The sequence below is a fragment of the Fukomys damarensis genome, unplaced genomic scaffold (genome assembly GCF_012274545.1).
Source record: "Fukomys damarensis isolate Sample0158 unplaced genomic scaffold, DMR_v1.0_HiC HiC_scaffold_30, whole genome shotgun sequence".
Classification (NCBI taxonomy): domain Eukaryota; kingdom Metazoa; phylum Chordata; class Mammalia; order Rodentia; family Bathyergidae; genus Fukomys; species Fukomys damarensis.
In genome coordinates this window covers 48,177,389-48,196,815 of record NW_022900942.1, presented here as the reverse complement: position 1 = coordinate 48,196,815, position 19,427 = coordinate 48,177,389, and the positions used below count along the sequence as shown (strand labels likewise).

At 46.0% G+C, this 19,427-nt stretch overlaps 1 protein-coding gene across 4 annotated transcripts in view; it reads left to right on the top strand.

The window, feature by feature from the left end:
• Mapre2 (microtubule associated protein RP/EB family member 2) overlaps positions 1-17,360 on the top strand; it is a 130,742-nt gene extending 113,382 nt beyond the window's left edge. For all 4 annotated transcript variants that reach the window (XM_010638059.3, XM_010638058.1, XM_010638060.1 and 1 more), the window contains 3 exons: positions 5,825-5,964; positions 10,557-10,715; positions 17,092-17,360. In XM_010638059.3, coding sequence (XP_010636361.1) covers positions 5,825-5,964; positions 10,557-10,715; positions 17,092-17,166 — 374 coding nt within the window. In that variant the 3' untranslated portion in view covers positions 17,167-17,360. The remainder of the gene's footprint in view (positions 1-5,824; positions 5,965-10,556; positions 10,716-17,091) is intronic.
• Positions 17,361-19,427: the final 2,067 nt, after the last annotated feature.

Sequence of the window (19,427 nt, the reverse complement as noted above, 5' to 3'; positions counted from 1 at the left end):
GAGAGAGAGAGAGAGAGAGAGAGAGAGAGTGTGTGTCTGTGTCTCCTCTCCCACCCCCCGCCCTACTCACAGCAGAGCAGAGCAGATACAGACTCTAGTAAACCTAGGAGCCAGTTCTGAAGGAAAGGATTGGGCTGTCTTGAGTGGGCAGTCATCAGAGTTGTGTAAGGGCTGTCAGTCTGGTGGCCTTGATGTCACTGAGGAAGTCATCCTCCTGTGGGAACTCTGTGCTGCTCAGTCTAGCCTGCATGCCTTCCCCCAGCAGTGGCCTCCTTTTTTGGTTTTAAACCAAGTTTATGATCGCAAATAAAAAATAAAGTCTGTTCATCAAGGTGAACAGGATAAGAGCAATGTCAGACCTATCCACAGATTACTAATCAATTCAGGTACCACGTATCTTTGGCCATGTTTCAGTCATGCTGTGGGGTTTAAAATGAATGGGAAGGATGACAGGGGTGGGCAGGGAGAGGAACGGTCTCAAATTAGGGAAGAAGTTGAGAATGACCAGAAGAGTGGGGGCTTCCTCAGTGTGTGCGCACATGCTCGTGTTTTTACTGTGTCTGTGGTTGCTGTCAACAGTATTAATGTTGTATTTTTAGCTCCTCTGTTTATGATTTTGGCAAAAGGAAGAGAGCAGATTATGTAAGAATTTCTGAATTCCAGTAGAGTCCTGACCATGAAGGATAGAGCCAAGTACAGTACACTTATTTGCTTCACCCTTCTGACTCCATTGCCCCTCAGATGCCCAAAATGTTGTAACACTTTCCATAAACATAAAGCAAGCTACTAATTACTGACATTAGACACAGCGATGATCTGGCTTCACTAAGGCAATGAATCAGGCCAGTCACTCTGTTTTTTCATAACCATGGTTAAAATGTCTTAGAATCATATTTATACCCCAAATCCTAAAGGCATTAATTAAGACACAACTGCTCAGAGGCTACCATTGTGAATCATGTCCATATCCAGTGGGCAAATTCAGAGAATTACAGGGACTTGTACAGAATTTATCTGTTTTCCTCTGCTTCTGAAACTCCTTTTTATTTTGAAAGGGAAAATTGGGAAGAAGAGAAAAGCTTGGGGGCAAAACAATTGCTTGTAAAATACAGCTACCGCTAATTATGTTTTCAGGACATCACACAAACACAGCTTGGAAAAAAGTTGAAATGGTTAATAGCTGAAAGAAAAAAATCTGTATCTGTGTTGTAGCCAGAGTAGCTGTACTCTCTTCAAAGGCCATTATGTAAATGTTTTTCATGTAAGCACCATTGAGAGAAGAGGCAGGGGAAGGCCCAGCAGTGGGATCCCTGCCGGAGTTGGGCATTCTGGGAAACAAGTTATTGAGGACCTCATAGAACTGAGGTCAGACACTGTGGAGGACATTGTACGGTCACTTCACACGATTGCAGTGCAGACAGTAGCTTACGTAAAAGTGTCTTGTCAGTGTTAAATTCTCTGACATTGGTAAGTGTACAGTTTGCCTTTTTAATAGGGGTTTTTTTTCCTTTTTTAAATTGGTTATACAGTTACTGGGCTTCTCTCTGGTAGATATGTACAGGCACAAACATACTTTTGATTACTTTCACGCTGCCATCCTCCCGCCAGCCCTGCCTTCCCCCCTAGTTTCGTATTTGGAGAGATTCAGTATGTATATTTTCCTTGTATCCATCCCTCTCATTACCCACCCTGACCCCCCCCTTATTTCTTTCCTCTTGTCTGAAAACTGTGATTTTCTGATAACGCCCTTAAAATAGTGACTTATAAAGTGAGAAAAGAGTATTTGCCCTCGGGAGCTAGGTACACTTTAGAGTGTGGGGGGAAAAAACAGCAAAACCTATAAAGCAAATTTAAAAAATTTATTCTGAACTGTCTAAAAGGGTGTGCTATACCTTAAGATTTTGTCACTCGTACTAATTCTAAAAAGTAAAACATGAAATTATTGAATATAGGGAGGCCAATATAAGGAAGTTTCATTTTTATTTTTTGTGTTTACATTTCATATTTCCTAGTGTATGTTAATCGTGTGGCAGTTGTGGAGGAATAAATTACTTCATATCAACTTGTGGCTTACAGTGTTTAAAGTGTTCAGTCTACATTCTTCTGAAGAAGACTTTTTGGTTTAATCCTGAACTGTATATTTAAACAACCCTAAACCTGACTATACTCGCGTCATTCCAGCCATCTTTCCAATTTTTTAATTTCTCCCTGTTTATTCATTAGCGGGGCTACAGGTGTACAGTTAATTAGCGCCAGCCTCTTACATCCTCATTTTGTCATTTATTCCCTGCTATCAGTGCCTTTCCAAACAACTTAGCAGAATTTCAGAACCCCTCTAAATTTAAACGTCAGCAGCTGATGATGCCATTGGTCTGTTACTGAATCTTCACATTTGTGTTCTGTTCCCTCGCTGCACTGTGCCACCCAGTAGTGGCTGTGAAGGGCAGGGGAGGGAGCCTGTTCATCCCTCGTGCGTGGTACCTGCGTGCGTAGGAGCAGCTGGGGCACCATGTCTGTCAGACTTTCCTGTCTCCCCTCGGGTGTATCCAGCCACAAAGGACATTCGTGTGAAGTGGGAGAGACCTGGACCCTGGCCCCAAAGGGTCTTTGCAGAATTGGACAAACACAGATGCCACTTTGAGGCAGAAACTCCGGAAACACAGCTCAGAGAGCCAGACCCACACAGGCGGATTTAAATTGGGTCCGACAGCAGGGATGTGTTTCCCTGAGGCGAGGCGGGAGCCACCCCGGCGGCAGTAACTGCAGCAGCTCTGTCTGCTGTGTGCCACGCCGAGAGTGTGTCACTCCTGCTCTGTGTCTCTCAGCCAGAGTCCTACCTGCTTCAGTGCGCTCCTCTCCGTGCCAGGCCGTGTCGTGGGGTGGCTTCCCATAGCCCCTCTGCGGCTCCTTATCAGACACTTGAACTTTTATTTCAAGGTGCATTTCCATACCTTGGAAACATCATTAGGGGTGGCCTTGTTTTACAAGCAGTTAGCTTCTGTTCCGTATTTTCTTTATTTAAATTAAGGTCAGACAGTCTCTCTCTCCTTCTCCTCCTTTTCCCCCTCTCCCTCTTTTCCTCTCCCCCTCGCCCCCTCTCCTTTTGTTGGTCTCCTTCATGTGTTGCCAGCTCTTCTGGACAGTGACTTTGACACAGCATTAGCTCTCCAGGCTTTCCTGGTGTCATTGTTGGAATGATGCCTCTGCTAGGAATTGTCGAATGAATTCTGGACACGTATGGTCCGTGGTTGTTTCAGGCACTGTGCTTGGCCACAGAGATGTAACATGCCAGACAAAGCAGATGTAATTCCTACATCATGGCCACCATTACAGTTGGTACAGCCTCTCAAGAAAGTGCCCAGAATGCTGTGGCCACACAGAAGAAGGGACCTCTAAGCTGAGACCTGAAAAATGTCAGGCCTCATGACTCAAAGTGTGGGAGGGGGAGGAGGGAGTAAGCCCAAGTCACACGAGGATGGTGGTGGAATCTCAGGACATTAACTTGTTCTGACAGTGTTATTAAGTGACTCCTCCGTGGGGTGCAGTGCTCCACTAGTGTTCTCCGCAGGCTTCCTCAGAGGGAAGGGTCCTTTACAGATATGCAAACCCCAGCTCTCCACAACCCCCAGGATGCCTTTGGCATAGATGAGGGATCCAGGTCCCTGCAGAGTTACTCTTAGAACACTCAAGACTATTTTAAATCATCCTCAGTATAATATTTCCATTTTAAAGTATACTGAGCATTTCCCTAGTTTGTTTGTGTTTGTTTGATACCGGGGATTGAACTCGGGACCTTGCGCTTGTGAGGCAGGCGGTGGCATCACTGAGCTAAACTACACCAAATCCCCAGCCCTTCCTAGTTTTTTAAAGATTTTTTTCCTCTGTACAACAGAGTGGCATATATGAGTATTTAACAGCTATAATGTTGTCAGTGCTTCTCAAGGGTGTGTTTGACTTGCATCTGTAACTAATGACTCCAGGCACCTGAAGCACACAAATACAGATTTTATAGTCTTCTTGTTAGCTACTTTGTAATTAGGGCATTAGTTGAAACTTGTAACTGCTGTCACATACCTGCCTTTATAACCCCTTGCCTCTTTCTAATGTGTCAGAAAACAGAAAAATTGTGAGCTATAAAGTGGGAAATAAATAGTAAAATTGGAAGCCACGTAAGCAGGTTTTATTTGCTTGTTCATGTATTTATTTAAACATTTGTTCCTTCACCGAATGACTTTCCATCAAGCATTATGTGACGCACTTGTGTTACTATGAAAAAGACATGTTCCTTGCCCCACAAGACCCGTCTGGAAGGGCAAAGGGTGGGCCGTGTAGAGAGCAAAACACAGGAGGGTCACCTAACCAGACAGGGATCAGTGGACACAGAGCTGCCCCCTCCCTGGGACTGTGTCCAGAAAAAAAGGGAAAGGTAGGTCCCAGCAGTGACCCAGAAGGTCTTAACTCATGAAGTACACAAGCTTCCCTGCATGGAACTTGTGATTTCTGCCTTGGCTCTGGAAGCCATTCCTGTGTTCGTTCCAGTCTGAGTCCATTGTGAGCTGAGTGGGAGAGAGGGGAGGGCTGACCTGAAAGCGGTGTTTTTGTTTGTTATTGATGTCACTAAGGAGAGATACTCCTTGGATCTCTGGTTTCAGGTGCTCACCCCATTGGAAAGATTCATTTTCCCCCTTTATAGTTAAGCGCAGAGCTTTATAAGGTGACACCTTGACCCTTAGAGATCTTCCCTAAAAACCTCCCATCTCATGTTTTGATGAGCCATTTTAGAATCAGCTGCTAATTATGGATAATGCAAAATTCTGATTTTCCTAACATGTTTTTCTATATTTACTGGCTGCCAGTGTTCTATAAAGATCTTTACATTGTTTTTCTCCTCCTGCACCCCCCATGATGGGCTGGTGGTTTTTTACATTTCAGTACATCATAGTAAGTGATAGCCACTGTCCTTCCTAACGTGCAAACTGCCCTTGGGCGGCTAGCCAGGAGCTCCTCCAAGTGTCTTCCTGTGTCCTCTTGACAGTGGTTCTTGAGTACATCCTTTCTTTTTGACTCAAGGTGTCCTGGGCTCACTGACTACTCAAGAAGCCTCTTTTTGCAAAATGACATGTAGAGATCAAGATTTAGGGTTAGGGGTGCTCACAGCTGTGGAGATGCCTTTGCTCCTAGGCTCTTTTACTAGCTGAAGCTATGAAAAGAAAAAAAATAGACATTTGTTTCAATGTTTCTTCTGAAGTATTCATCTGAGATAGATAAGGCCTTTTCTCTTGTTTGTTAGCAACTCAATTAGGGTAATAATTTGGAGTCACCTAAAACCTTTCTTCTTAAAAGCTTGAAGGCTCTTTTAGCTGTCACTCCTTGTCTGGAGGGAGAAGGCAAAACTTCATCAATTTCTTGTTATCTGAGAAGAAAAACACTTGTTTTCATAAAGTTAAATAAATTGCCAAGTATACCTGCAGTTAATCATGTGCAGTTCTTTTAAATCTATTTGTCCTTCTTCTGCAATCGGATCGTGGGATCCCTGGTACTTTTTAGTAAATGACTTTTATACCCTATTTCGGCCACATATCTAAAAATCATTTTAGGCTAGGCGTGGTGGCGCACACCTGTAACCCCAGCACTTGGGAGGCTGAGGCAGGAGGATCCCTGTGAGTTTGAAACCATCCTGGGCTACATAGTGAGTTCCAGGTCAGTCTCAACTACATAGTGAGACCCTGTCTCAAATAAATAAATGAATGAATGAATGAATGTTTAAAAAATAAAAATCATTTTAATATTGCCAATATTTATAATGTGTTCTGGTTGCTTTCAGGCGCAGCTAAATCAAGTCCAGCATCTAAACCAGGTTCCACACCGTCTCGTCCTTCGTCTGCCAAAAGGGCTTCGTCCAGTGGCTCAGCATCCAAGTCTGATAAAGATTTAGAAACACAGGTCATACAGCTTAATGAGCAGGTAACTGATGATCTCTAGCTGTGTCTCTGGGAGCAGTAACATGTGTAAGGGGAAGGGAAGCCAAACCCAAACAGGCCTGGGTGAAGGAAGCGGGGGAGGAAGGCAGAATCAGTGGTTTCAAGCAAAAATGAATAAAAGGAGTTATTCAGGAAGAAAAAGACAGTAACCTGTAATGAATGAAAGATGTTAGTCACAAATCTCCCCCCCCCCCTCCTCCTCCTCTTCCCCCTCCCCTGTAGTCCTGAGCTCCAGGTTAGGCTGCACACAGTCTCACCTCCCCACTTTTGGCCAGGCTAGAAAGTGTTAAAGGGTCAGACTGTCTCCTTCTCCTTCCCTGTCTTCGTGCCCTTCCTCCCTCTCTCTCCCTTCTTTATTTCCTTTCAGCAACTATTTGTCGAGGCTGTTCCCCCCTCCTCCTCCTCTTCCCCCTCCCCTGTAGTCCTGAGCTCCAGGTTAGGCTGCACACAGTCTCACCTCCCCACTTTTGGCCAGGCTAGAAAGTGTTAAAGGGTCAGACTGTCTCCTTCTCCTTCCCTGTCTTCGTGCCCTTCCTCCCTCTCTCTCCCTTCTTTATTTCCTTTCAGCAACTATTTGTCGAGGCTGTTTTATGAGGCAGATACTGTGCTTAGTTCCAGTAGTATAATAGTAGCAGGATAGATACCTTTCCTTCCCTCAGACCACAGTTATTCACGGAAATCATTACTCGGGCAAAACAAAATCCAGCCCTTCTCACAGGGTGCCCTGAGAGCCCTGAACCCAGGGCTGGGAAGATTGAGAGGCTACAGCAGTATTTCAAGTAGAACTTTTATATTTAATACAGTAAATCTAGCTCTACTGGCTTTGATCCACTTTCTAACTAAGCAGTAGCTAATTTTGCCTAAAGCTATACATAGCCTTATAAAACACGGGGGCCTAGGGCCCACTGCAGAAGCTCCTTTCTTCCTCCAAGTGTCTTTCATGCTGGCCCCTCCACCATGAGAGCAGCCTTGACTTCAGGTGCTCAGGCTGTTCCCAGCCATTCACCCAGCCAGACCCAGTGATTAATCTTTGATGACCCAACAAGGGTCTGGAAACAGTTTTTAAGGTAATTGTGTGTTCATAATGAAGAATCTAGTTTAAAAACCAGGAAGTTGCTTAGCAGGGCTATTTCTTTACTATCTTGACTGCGTTCATGAAAAGGGGTAACACTTTGTCATCTGGCAGATAAGATTTTGATTTAGAAAGTAGAATATCCTGATCACTTACTGACCCACAGTTGGACCCCAAAGAGTTCCTAGTAATAACTTCTCAGATAAAAGGCAGTAAGGACAGCAATAGTGAGACTTGGGCCATAAGCCTAAGGCTCCAAGCAAGTTGAAGTTGACCCAAAGAGAACCAGGCATTGAGTCAGTCATTCTTTGGATTTATACCTCTCCTCTTCCGAGGAAGACAGGTTCTTCTGATATTGTCACCTCATGTTTTTCAGGATTCCTCTCCTCCCTGAGTTTTCTCTTCACCACACCCAGGTTTCCCACCCTCCAGCCCAATTTCTGACCTGTGGAGACCTAGAGGTCCTTCCTGCCCCTGTCCCTTACAGCCTAGAGCAGCCAGCCTGCTTGTCTTCTTGGGACTGGCTCTCATTACTGGTCCAAATCATAAAAAGAGTCAACCCTGTCATCCCTCGACCTCCAAAACGCCACTCCGGAGAGGACAGCGAGGGAGAAGAGAGGAACGGCCTTACTGCACTGGTGATCCCTTTATCACTTGAAGAGGCTGCTCTTGCCCTTCCTGCCCCCTGGCACCTTCACACTGAGGAGTGTGTCTGCCCCAACCCACTCTGTCAGAGGCAAGGTCAGACACACCCTAATTTGGGAGGCTTTTATTCGAGATACGTACTGAGCACTTGTTACAGATGCGCTTCTCTGGTGATCCGGTGATGCGATTGTTCCCTCCATTTCCTGTCCCTGAAGTTTACACAGGGCCCCCTGACACTAATAGCTGGCCACACAGGCATCACAGAGTTAGAGCTAAGAATGCCAGGACCAAGGGGAGCCAAGTGGAAATGCCTAAGCAGACGCATGAATTACAGTAGTAATAGGAAAGTGACAAGTGCTGTAAACTTTAAGAATTTTCATTTGCTTGGCCTCATGCCTTTATTCAGACAGCCTCCCATGATATCCTATAAAAGTAAAGTTGTGCTAGACAATTCAGTGATAGAAATGAATCAAAAGATGCAAGGGCAGGAAATGCATAATAATTAGGAATACTTTCTGGACAGTGTGGATTGGAGTCCGTGCTGGGCTCAAGAACTGCTGGCAGAGGTATGGTAGGCATTGGGTAGCCCAGACAGAGACTGTGACTGTCATGTGGACTACAAGCCCCAGGCGACCAGCAGTCAGTGGACGATTGGGAGAACTGTGAAAAGGGAGCTTCTCCTCTGTGGCCCTGCCCTCGACTGTTCCCAAGGTGCATCTCCAGTGCCATAACAGGTGAGGGATGTGCCCGCATCAGACTTGGTGAGGAGGGTCATTCCACATATCACCTAGCTGCTGACAGCTTCTACTACGGAATGTGTATAGCTGAGCACCTCTTACCTAACACATCTGGAATACCACCACAGCTGGGCTGGCCTGAGTATTTACACAACGGCCTCAGCTGCTTGCTCACTGTGTAAACCGAAATGCTCAGGAGGCAAACAGACCTGTTTCTTGAGTGGACTGTGCCCTTGCATGCTTGGGGTTAGCTAGCAAATGGTGACACATCTGATGCCACCGATCCATCTGGTGGCACCGACAGAGGGTTGACATAGATTCTGTAGCTGAGCACAAAGAGGGGGCTTGTTTGTTTAAAGCAAGAAAGGATTTCTAAAGTAAAGTTTTCTTTTTTGTGAAATTCAAGCTGGTCGCTTTCAGTTTTTGCACATGTTCAAGATCTAGTATTCACAGAACTAAGCAGTTGGCAAACCGACCCTCCATGCCTTAGCTGTGTGAGTGTGTATTAGTGAGGTTAACTAATGAAATATGGTGAAAGGCCATATTCCCAAGTCTTCCAGGATGGATCTGAGTCTGCCAGGTGCACAACAAGCAGATGGTTGTTGCATGTGCTCCATGTATTTTTGAGTGAACCAGTGATTCCAAACAGATAAATAGCACATGCAAAGGCCCACACTTGTTTTTTAGAAAAGGAAATTTTACAGCCCAAATGTAATTTTTAAAACTCTTCTAAAGGTGACAGCTTCTCAGCCTTTTGGCTAAGATCAAGTGTAAAACTCTTCTAATGGTGATTTTGAATGTGCTAAAAGAGATTTCATCTCAGGAATACCCTAATGACTTAACTTACTTCCCAAAGATGATACGTAATAAGATATAAATGAACAAAGTATTGTAAAAGGAATGGACTGTGGAGGACCAGGCACGGTGTGAATGTTCGACCTGTGTGTAGCAGCTCTACTCACAGGAGCGTGGCTGCCTGAGATTTGAAAGTCAGCTCTCTCCACACCCTCCTGAGAGTCTCTTCAGCAGCAGGCATTCTGGGCCCTGTTAGTGCCTCCCCATCGCTTGTGCCATGTAAACAGGGTGAAAAGCTGCACAGCGCTGGAAGATCCTTTAACCAGCATCAAGAGGGAAAAGGAAATAAGAACTGTTTTGGTGAAGAAGTAGAGTCTCCTGACCTCCCCATCTTTCCAGTGATGCAACCAAAGCCAGAACTAGAGAAGTTCAGTCAGACCCACCCAGCTACCTTTCACTCTCGCCCAGTTTTCCTTGTTCTCCAAGACCTAATTTTTTGATGGAGAGCATTTGTCCACTTTGGTTCAGAATCATTTTTGAAGGAATCTAAAACCAAGGTCAGCTCTTAGTGCAAGGCTTAAGGAAGGGTCCTCAAAATAATCTACCCATCCTGAGAACCCTTTCTGTCATCTCCTTCCTTCATTCTCTTCTCCTTTCCTTGCGGAGTATTTTTAGTCTATTCACGCTGCCATAACAAAATCATGAGCTGGGTGGTTTATAAACAGCAAATTTATTTCTCTGGAAATAAATCTGGAAGTTTTAGAAGCTGGAGATAGGGCATCAGCAGATCCATTCGTGTAGTGAGAGCCTATTCCTCATGAATGCTGTCTTCTCCTGTGCCTTCTATGCTGAAAAGATCTGAACGATCTCTTAGGCCGCTTTCATAAGGACTGATGCCATTCATGAGGCGCTGCTCTTGTGACCTCGTCACCTCCCAAAGGCCCCGCATTCTAATGCTGTCACGTTGGGTTTACTGTGTCAACATGGGAGCACTCAGACATTCAGATCATAGCAACGAGTTAGAAGAAAGATTTGGTCCAGCCCAGACTAGCAGAAGGAAGGCTCCCTTCAGCCTGGGTAGCACCGTGCAAGCAGAAGGGCTGCTCTGGCCAGGTGATAAACAACTCAGTTGAAAGGAATGGCCAGCATGCTCCTGAAATTGGACAATCCAGCTTGCACTTGGATGACAGCCCTGTCTCCACCCGACTCGCCACTTGTGCTGTGTCTCTCTTTACATGTTCTGGGTCCTTATCCACAGTCAAAATTGGTTGCTTATTTTTTCTTGTATATTTTGGGGATTTCTTCTCTATTCTCACTTTCTTACAGGTACATTCATTAAAACTTGCCCTTGAAGGTGTGGAAAAGGAAAGGGATTTCTACTTCGGGAAGCTGAGAGAGATTGAGCTGCTCTGCCAAGAGCATGGGCAGGAAAATGATGACCTCGTGCAGCGACTAATGGAAGTGTTGTATGCTTCAGATGAACAAGTAAGTACGCAGAGCCCTCCTGGTTGGAGTGCAGCGGGTCCATGAGCCTGTGAACACTTCCGTGGGGCCGTGACAGGTGCAGCTGACTGTCCCAGGGGAGTGTGTATCACTCTTGCTGGGATCCATTGATCCATGCCCCGGAGACAAACATCCATAAGTTCATCAGGAAGAGGTGGGTTAAAGTGGGGCTGTAAGAGAAATGCACTTGTGTGGCCAGATTCCGAGAGCGTCTCAGCTCTGAGCAAAGGAGCCGTAAGAATTTGTGTAAGGGGCCGGGGATTTAGCTCAGTGGTTCAGTGGCCTGCCTTGCAAGCGCAAGGACCCGAGTTCAATCCCCCGTACCAAAAAAAAAAAAGAATTTGTGTAAGGGGCCGGGGATTTAGCTCAGTGGTTCAGTGGCCTGCCTTGCAAGCGCAAGGACCCGAGTTCAATCCCCCGTACCAAAAAAAAAAAAGAATTTGTGTAAGGATTCTTCTTTCGTGAAAGGTCAGAGTATGATTAAAGATGAAAGAAAATAATCTAGATACTTTTCCTTTCACTCTAAGCCCCACAGCCTTCTGTTTTTATCTCATAGTTGGTTGTCTTGGTAACTCATTGCCAGGAAGGCGAAAACCATGGGGCAGTCCTTTATTAAAAATACTTCTCGGGGCCTCCTTTGTGGGGAGGAGCTGTCACCAGTTGCTGCTCATGAGAGAACGTGCCAGGGGAGACCCCGGATGTGCTTCTTTCTGGGTGATTAAAAGCAGATGTGCAGAGCACAGAGGAACAATTGGCAGAGATGGGAGGGGTCGCTCTGCGCAGGGAAGGAGAGGCCCAGCACCCAGAGGCAGCAGTGAGAGCTGGTGGAGCGTCGCCTTCTATCGAGCCAAATTGTGGAAGGCGGCAGAGACCAGGGCTTGGGGTTTTAAGCACCTCTGTGTGCTGAGTTGAAGCCGGTGGAAGTGTTAGGGCCTCTTTGACCATCCTTAGAGGATGCCACATGTCATCTGTTATTTCCACGGAATGTAACAAGCCACCAGCATGTTTACTTTGTCTTGCTGCAACTGAATAACAGGCAACATTTTATTTACTCCATTTGTGACTTAAAGTCACAAATTTGCTCAAGCTGTAAGGCGTGGTGGCAGGTTTGGGAGCTTGCCACTGCTTTCATCGTCTCCCTGTTACTGCTTCTGAGACGTCTTTCTTGGTTGCCCATAGCTCAGAATATAGACCTTGAAGCACTGGCAATCCCTGGTTAGGTTCCTGAGGCCGAGATGGCTTAAAACAAATACAATTCCTGGTATTTTCAGTTCTGACTGAAGAAGCCCGAGGCTGGTGAGTGGTGTATCTGTGACCGCAGTGGCATAGATGTAATGTTACGTATGTGCAGGCTGCTTGGTAACCTGTCAGGCACGAGATCAGTTATGGCTATTCCTTCACAAGTTTGTTTGAGGCTAAATCAAATGAGGTCTGCACAGCACTAGGAGACCACGCACATGGAACTATGTCTGTGATCCTGAGCGCTGGAGGGAGACCAGCGTTCAGGCTCACATCTTCCTAGCCCTGTGCTCCCAGCAGCAGGAGAACCTTCTGATTCTATGTCAGATCTTGCAGCTGACCTGAGCTGCTGAATTCCTGGCTAAGGACAGGCAGGCCAGCCTCGGCCAAGCATTCTTGACCCTGCGTGTGACTCCAGGGACCCCTGCCTGAGGCCGTACTCAGTACTCTCCCATTCCCCATCATCACCCCATGCACAACCTGACGCCACCTTGCTGCCCACCAGGGCAAGCCATTCTTGCATGGAGCACAGGTGTGGTATGTGTGGTGTCCAGGAAGAGATGTCAGTACTGTGTTCATGATGCTGTTAGTCTGACTGTATAACGATCTGAGATGGCAGAGACTTCTGGTTATCAAGGTGCTGAAGAGTCAAAGGCCAGATTGTTGTGTGTGCTCTTCATTTAGTCTAGATGAATGTGGGTTGGCTCTTCAGGTAGGGATCTCTTTCCCCAAGTGATGACTTATCTTTTTATTTGGTAGTGACTGGTCTCTGATTATTATAGTCAAGCAGCCCTAAAATATGATGCCTGGAAGGTGTAAAATTCAACTGGGAGTTCTAAGTAGTGAAGTCTCTTGGTTCAGTTTCCAGATGTAGAGACCTAATGGAGGTTTCCAGAGCAGATCACCAGCTGGCTGTTCAGTGACTCTCCATTCTCATTCTCTTATCATTCTTGGGGCCACAGGTGTCTGGGCTTAATCATTGGCTACTGCTCCCCTGTGGATTCTGTCACCTGGGGTGCACCAGCTTATAAACAGGTGCTTGTTTCCTAGGGTACTGACTATCACAGAAGCCACTGTTAAAATAACCTGAAGATTTTCTTTCAGCTGGGTGTGGTGGTACCTCCTCTAATCCCAGCACTGTGGGATGCTGAGGATGGAGAATCTCAAGTTCAGACGCAACCTGGGTGACTTAGCAAGACCCTGCATCAAAATTTAAAAATGTAAAAATAAAAATAACTGAGGATGTAGCTCAATGGGAAGGCCCTGGGTTCTCAGTACTGTCCTGAGGAAAGAAAAAAAAAAGAAAAAGTGTTCTTTTCTTCAGCGCTTTTTGATTACGGACATGTTTCTGTTGATGGAGGGTTTTTGCACTCCATTGGATTTGACAGTGGGTACACAGAAAAAGGCACAAGCCCTTCATCAGGAGAGCTCACAGTCCAGGAGAGAGACAGACAGCCAGGGACATGACTAACTGGAGGCTGTCAGATTATGGTAATTTTGACAACCGGGACATAGATAAACTTGAGTGGGAACACATAGAATCCACTTGAAGGGCCAAGCAAAGCTGTCACAGAGAAGGTGGCATCTGCATTGGATGACTAGGAATATCAACAGCCATGGAGCTAGGATGGAGAGAGTGTTTTTCAGGCAGGAGGAAACTACACAAACAAAGCAGAGAGGAAAGAATAGCCAGCTATGGCCAACGTGAGTGGTGATGTGCTTGATGAAACTTTTCCAGCATCTAGCAGCCAGCACTTTTGGAGGCCCCCCTCCCTCCCTTGCCCTTGTTTGCCTCCCACAGTGCCCAGGACCCTTCTTCAGTACTTTCTTCCAACTTGCTTCCCTTTCTAGCAATTATAGTAAGAGCAAAGAAGTCTGACAACACTCACATCTAAGCATTCAGAGAGATGCAAGGGGTTGATATGGAAACATTAGAATTAAGTAGATGCCACTCCAGTGCATCGGTCCCACATTTGGCATAGGTTTTGCATGGCCTCCTACATACAGGTAGTTTTGAAAGCTCTTCATTTTCATATGGAGCATAAGAAAATGTTTTTTGTCTTGTTTTTCTGGGAACCCACATAGTATTGTAAGGGCTGGGAGCTCTTGCTAGTGATATGCAGCATTGCAAAATGACAAAAACGTGCTGCCACAGTCTCTGGCTGCCTTATCTTTCACCCTAAGCATTAGTATCCATTAAAAATTGGAAGATTCTCTCCTTATGCCATAATTGCCCAGTGCCATAAGCAAGATCTGGAATCTGCTGTTCCTTCAGATTTCTGACATCATCATCATCATCAGATTGTTGTGGCTACGACTTCACCCAGTACATATGCAGAGCTACCCTTAGCCAGATGGGGACCCCAGAGCCATAGAAAAGGTTGACAAGCCTACCTCTTGTTCAGCATGTTTGGAAAGGCCTGAGGAGGGACCTCATTCAGTGGGTCCTGATCCTGCAACTTGTTGCAAATTGAACCATTACTTAATTCAGCTCTTCCAGTTTTCACTTCTGGGTTAACTCCTTATTCCACACTGAACTCCCCCAACTGTGACAAAATTTTCCATAAAATGTAAAACAGATTTTCATTTCTGAGACCTTCTTTTTAGCAGTTTAACATGCACAAAAACAATTACATAAGAAAAGCATACTTCACTGCAGCTGAAGTTTGATTGGTGCAGTAGGGAAGACACCACATGAGACTGAGAGTTAGGGCGATGAATAAAGAGCAGCATCCCAACCCCTAGGGGGCTCGGAGCCGACCTGGAGAGGAAGACATGCTCCACCCAGGAGGAACACTCACAGGACTGTGTACAACCTCTGCCAGAAGCAAGAGTGGGAGGTTCAAGGTTTAAAGGAGCCATTCCTGTGTGGGAACAGAGGCAGCAAGGTTGGCTTCAGGGAGTCGGGAGCCCAGGCAGAACAGACAGTGGAGTTCCAGGGCACCCTTCCCATTAAAGGCCTGTGAACATTAGTTTCCTTCATCCCGTAGACAAGAGGAGAGCTCCTGACCACACAGAGGCAGTGCCTGTTCCCTATCTTGTGCTGCCTCAGGACAGAACACCCTCCTCTTCCCTGTGAGACTGCCGTGGCAACTTGGGCACTTCTTGAGCTAAGAGGACCAACTTCACGTGTGCCGAGCAGTGGGCAAAGGATGCTGCCAAGACACAGTCCAGGGTCTGGTACTACACAGACTCAGGTCAGAGAGCATCTGCAATAAGGAAAGATTTTGAAGGGCAGAAAGACAACAGGAAGTGGTCAGTGAGTAGGTTTGGGCCTTAACTTTCCAGAATAGAACAGAGCTGGGCTTGATATCAGGATGTGTGCATAGACGTGGGGAACGCTCACATTTACAAAATAATGTGCCTGTTGGTACAGAGCCAGGAAAGCAAAGTGCTACATTTGATACTACAATGTCTCTTTCTGTAGACAGGGTTGCTGTTTTTTAAAAATGATTTGTATATCTAGAATGTGTTGCATAGAGTTCGCCCACTAAGAAATCATAGGCTCAGCTCACACTTAAAATATTCACTGTGTACCAAACACTCTTCTAGGCACTTTGCTAGTTTTAACTCATTAAATCCTCAGTTGGAGTCAATGAATTAATCAGTGGAACACCCTGAAAACTCTGCTACATGGGGGCTCTACTGTCCTCCACTTTACAGACAAAACTAAGTCACAGAGCAGTTACATTGTATGCCCAAAGTCTCACAGCTGGTAAATAGAGGAAGTGCGACGTGAATTCCAGAGTCCCTGCTCCCAACCTTTGCATTGGGCTGCCTTTCTGAGAAGACTCACTGTATGACCTTGACTGGTGGACTGATAGTCTTGGTCATCCATTCCTGAGTGCTCTGATTCCTTCCTCTCCACACAACATGTTTTGAATGCTGTAGTGAATGAAATGTGCCACAGTTTAATAAGGCCCAGTCCCTGACTGTAGGAACCTCAGGATCTGGTGATGGCTGGGGCCAAGTTCAAGACAAACAAGATTCCCAGTCAGAGTTTTATAGCTGCAGAAGAAGGGAGAGGTGTTATTCTGGCTCAGGAGTCTGGGGAGATGATGGTAATGTATTTGAAATGGATCTTCATGGTCACATCTCTGGCTTCAGGGAGTAGGGGTCAGATAGGGAGAGAATGGGTCTGTATGTGTTGGGAGTCCATGTGCCAAGTGTGCAAAGGACCTGAGCAATTCTGTATGTGCCAGTGGACGCGCTAGGCTGCATCCCAATGCCCTGTGCCAGTATTGAGGAGGCAGCTGGCTGTTATTGATTGGCCTCACTCTTGTGCTTGGATAATAAAGAACTGATTATTCCTGAAGTGGTGAAAAAGTGGTAGACTTTGCAGCTTTGGCTAAGTTGGCCTTCCTGATGTTCTTCACTGGATTAGGCAGATGAATAAATAGTACATTGGGAGCCAAGTAGAAGATTCATGTCAGTGAGAGAAAGTAAGCAAGTAGGGCCTGAAGCACCCTAAACACATTCCCCAAAGTCCATGAACCAGAGCTCTGCCTGTTGAGAAGGGCCTCCTTGCCTGCAGCAGCCATGAAACAGCCTCTGTCCTTTGTTCCCCTCAGAAACTCTAGCAGGTTGCTTCTCTGGTTTCCAAGTCCACGTCAGACATAAGCAAGCAAGAAAAATGACAGCAGAGGAGGAAATAAGAATTGGATCAAAAGCACCACGCCGTGGGCCATTGGTGTAGGGGCAGCCATCCAACACAGCACAGAGGCCTAGGGTCCTATATTCTGTCCCTGCTGGCTCATTCATAATTATCATGATGCTGTGCAGTCACTGTGATTGGTTACTCTTTTACAGAGGGTAAGAAAGTATGCATTATGTTCCAGGAAGATTTTCTTCCAAGACAGTTGGAGGAGAGGTCTGGAACTTAAAGCTTGATGGCTGTGCTTTCCAGAACATTGTTCTCTGATGGAACAGGGATGTGAGGGCATCCCTGAGTGTGTGCTGGCCACTAGGAGCCAGGAGACATTTGCACGGCGAGCTGCATCTGAGCTCGGTATCCCCACAGCCCAGCGACACCGTGCTGCACAGTGATTATGGCCTAGGACTCTGTGGGCCCTCAGACACAGTAAGTTGTTTCAGCTGAAATTTCTTCTCTGCCCCGCAGGAGGGCCATACAGAAGAGCCAGAAGCAGAGGAGCAAGCCCATGACCAGCAGCCCCAACAGCAGGAAGAGTACTGAACCATCTTGGCAGCTTGTGACAGTTCCATTGTGCATGGGAACTTTTCTTCTGGAGAATTGGAATGTGTGGCCTCAAGCTCAAGAGAAACCGGTTGTTCCCAGTCTGCCGTTACCACCAACGCACTGTTGCATTCGCCAACCACTGCACTTGGTCCCCATTTCCTTTGCCAAGATGCATTAGCAGACGGCCATTCTGGCCGTATTGGAATGTGTGGCCTCAAGCTCAAGAGAAACCGGTTGTTCCCAGTCTGCCGTTACCACCAACGCACTGTTGCATTCGCCAACCACTGCACTTGGTCCCCATTTCCTTTGCCAAGATGCATTAGCAGACGGCCATTGGGGCCGCCGACCTGAGAGATCATAGGGTCACATCCCTTCAACTTCACTTGGCTGCTTGAGATTGGTTCTGCTCTTTTTCTCATTTCTTTCCAGAGCAACTCTTCCCTGTCCTAAAATTACCACCACCATCACCACCCCTTTTTATCCTGGTGTGAAACAATGGTAATTTGATATATGGTATTTATATTGGCATTTCTCAACCCAGTGTCACTAGATGTCACATGCATTTGTGGTGCTTTGATGTTTGCAAGTCTAACTTCTCAACATAAATTTGGTCAAATAATTGGAACAAAGGGAAACAGATACTTGATACGAAAGCCATAATGACAGTGACTTGTGTCAGAGGTTGGGGGGAGGCAGAGGGTCAGTTTTTCCCTCTACTCACAGTGATAATAGGAAAAAAAATTGAAACTAGGACTTGAAGGCCCAGCCAGCAGTGTTCATAGAGCAGCACATTAGATAACCATGCAGTATGTTGTTAGTTTTGAAAGACATTCACTCAAGGAGAATGCCATCTCAGCTCTGCCCTCTCTCTGCTCCTGCCCTCCTGCCTCCCTCCCCAATTCCTGGGTTCTCATGTTATTTTCTTTCTCAGGGTCCTCTTTGGTGGGAAGCCACTCTCCCCAAAATGTCATAGTCACCTGCAGTCTGAGGGGGGTCTTGGTGGGGACAGATCCTGTGCCTCAGCCCTCTTCCTCCTCACCTGGTTGCAGCCCAGATCCTGTCCTTCACACTAGGGAGTTCCTCCTCCTCGAGGGCAGCTTCCGGGTGTGCGGCCTGGGCTGCACTGGGCTCTGCATCGCCTTGCACACTGGCTGCAAGGCTGGGCCACGCCAAGACCTCACTCATCGGAGCATTAGTTCCAAGGGAGAATCATAGTTCTGCAGTCTGGTGCTGACACTGGAACAACAGCACAGAAAAACCTATGTCTCCCAGTATCTTCTGAAATGAGGAATTTTCCCTCTAATACAAGGGCCCTCCTTGTCATTGACATTTGCTAAACCGTGGCAATTCATAAGAGGAAACATTAATGAATTAAAAGCATTCCTTATTTTTTTAACTAATATTTGCACATTTTCTTAGTCTCTTTCCAAAATCGTTGCCTCTTTTTCCCCCTCTTAACAGATGGTCTCTCTTCCTAGATCATTCATTTCACTCAGTTTCTAACTTTAGATTTACTTTCTTATTAGCAGGTGCATCAAAAAATAAGAAACCAGTGCACCCCCCCCTGCTGAATTGAAAAGCTTAAAATAAGTTTCTGAATAATGTATCATAAAACTTTGAAATTTCTTTGTTAATTGATGAGATAATTCTAAATTCTAGCATTGAAGCTTTGCACCAAAAGAAGTCATTCCGAAATAAATCTTTTGCAGCAAAGTGGCATTTATTGTTATATGTGGGAAAGATGGCTTGTATTTTTGAGGTTATTACAACACACTGTGCAGAATTGGACAGATGTTCCGTGGTGTTTAGTTTCCCTTTCTTCTCTCTCCTGCTTACTCTGCACTGTAGTAGCAGCTCATTTCTCAGGCTAGAAAGCCTGGCTCCCAGCAGTGACATCCTCCCACACCTGGTTATAGGTAGTGGTTGTGCTATGTATGACATCATGCTTAACGGTGTATTGCCCCTCAACCCGTTGTACTCACTGACTGTAAAAATAGCTCTTGTAAAGAGGCGCAATAAATAACTCCTTGCAGATACTTTCCGTGGTTCCTAGAATATTCTTCATCTACCCTGGATGTCTCAGTAATACCCAGTGCCACGTGGTTCATGACCACACTTCTATCATATGGATGTCCATGAACAGATGAGTCAGGGTCCCATCTTCTCCAAAACCACTTGACACTGTATAGTTTCCATACGCACATCTGATGACTTGCTGGAACCACTCCCATTTCTGTCCAGCTTCCCAACCTTCTAAG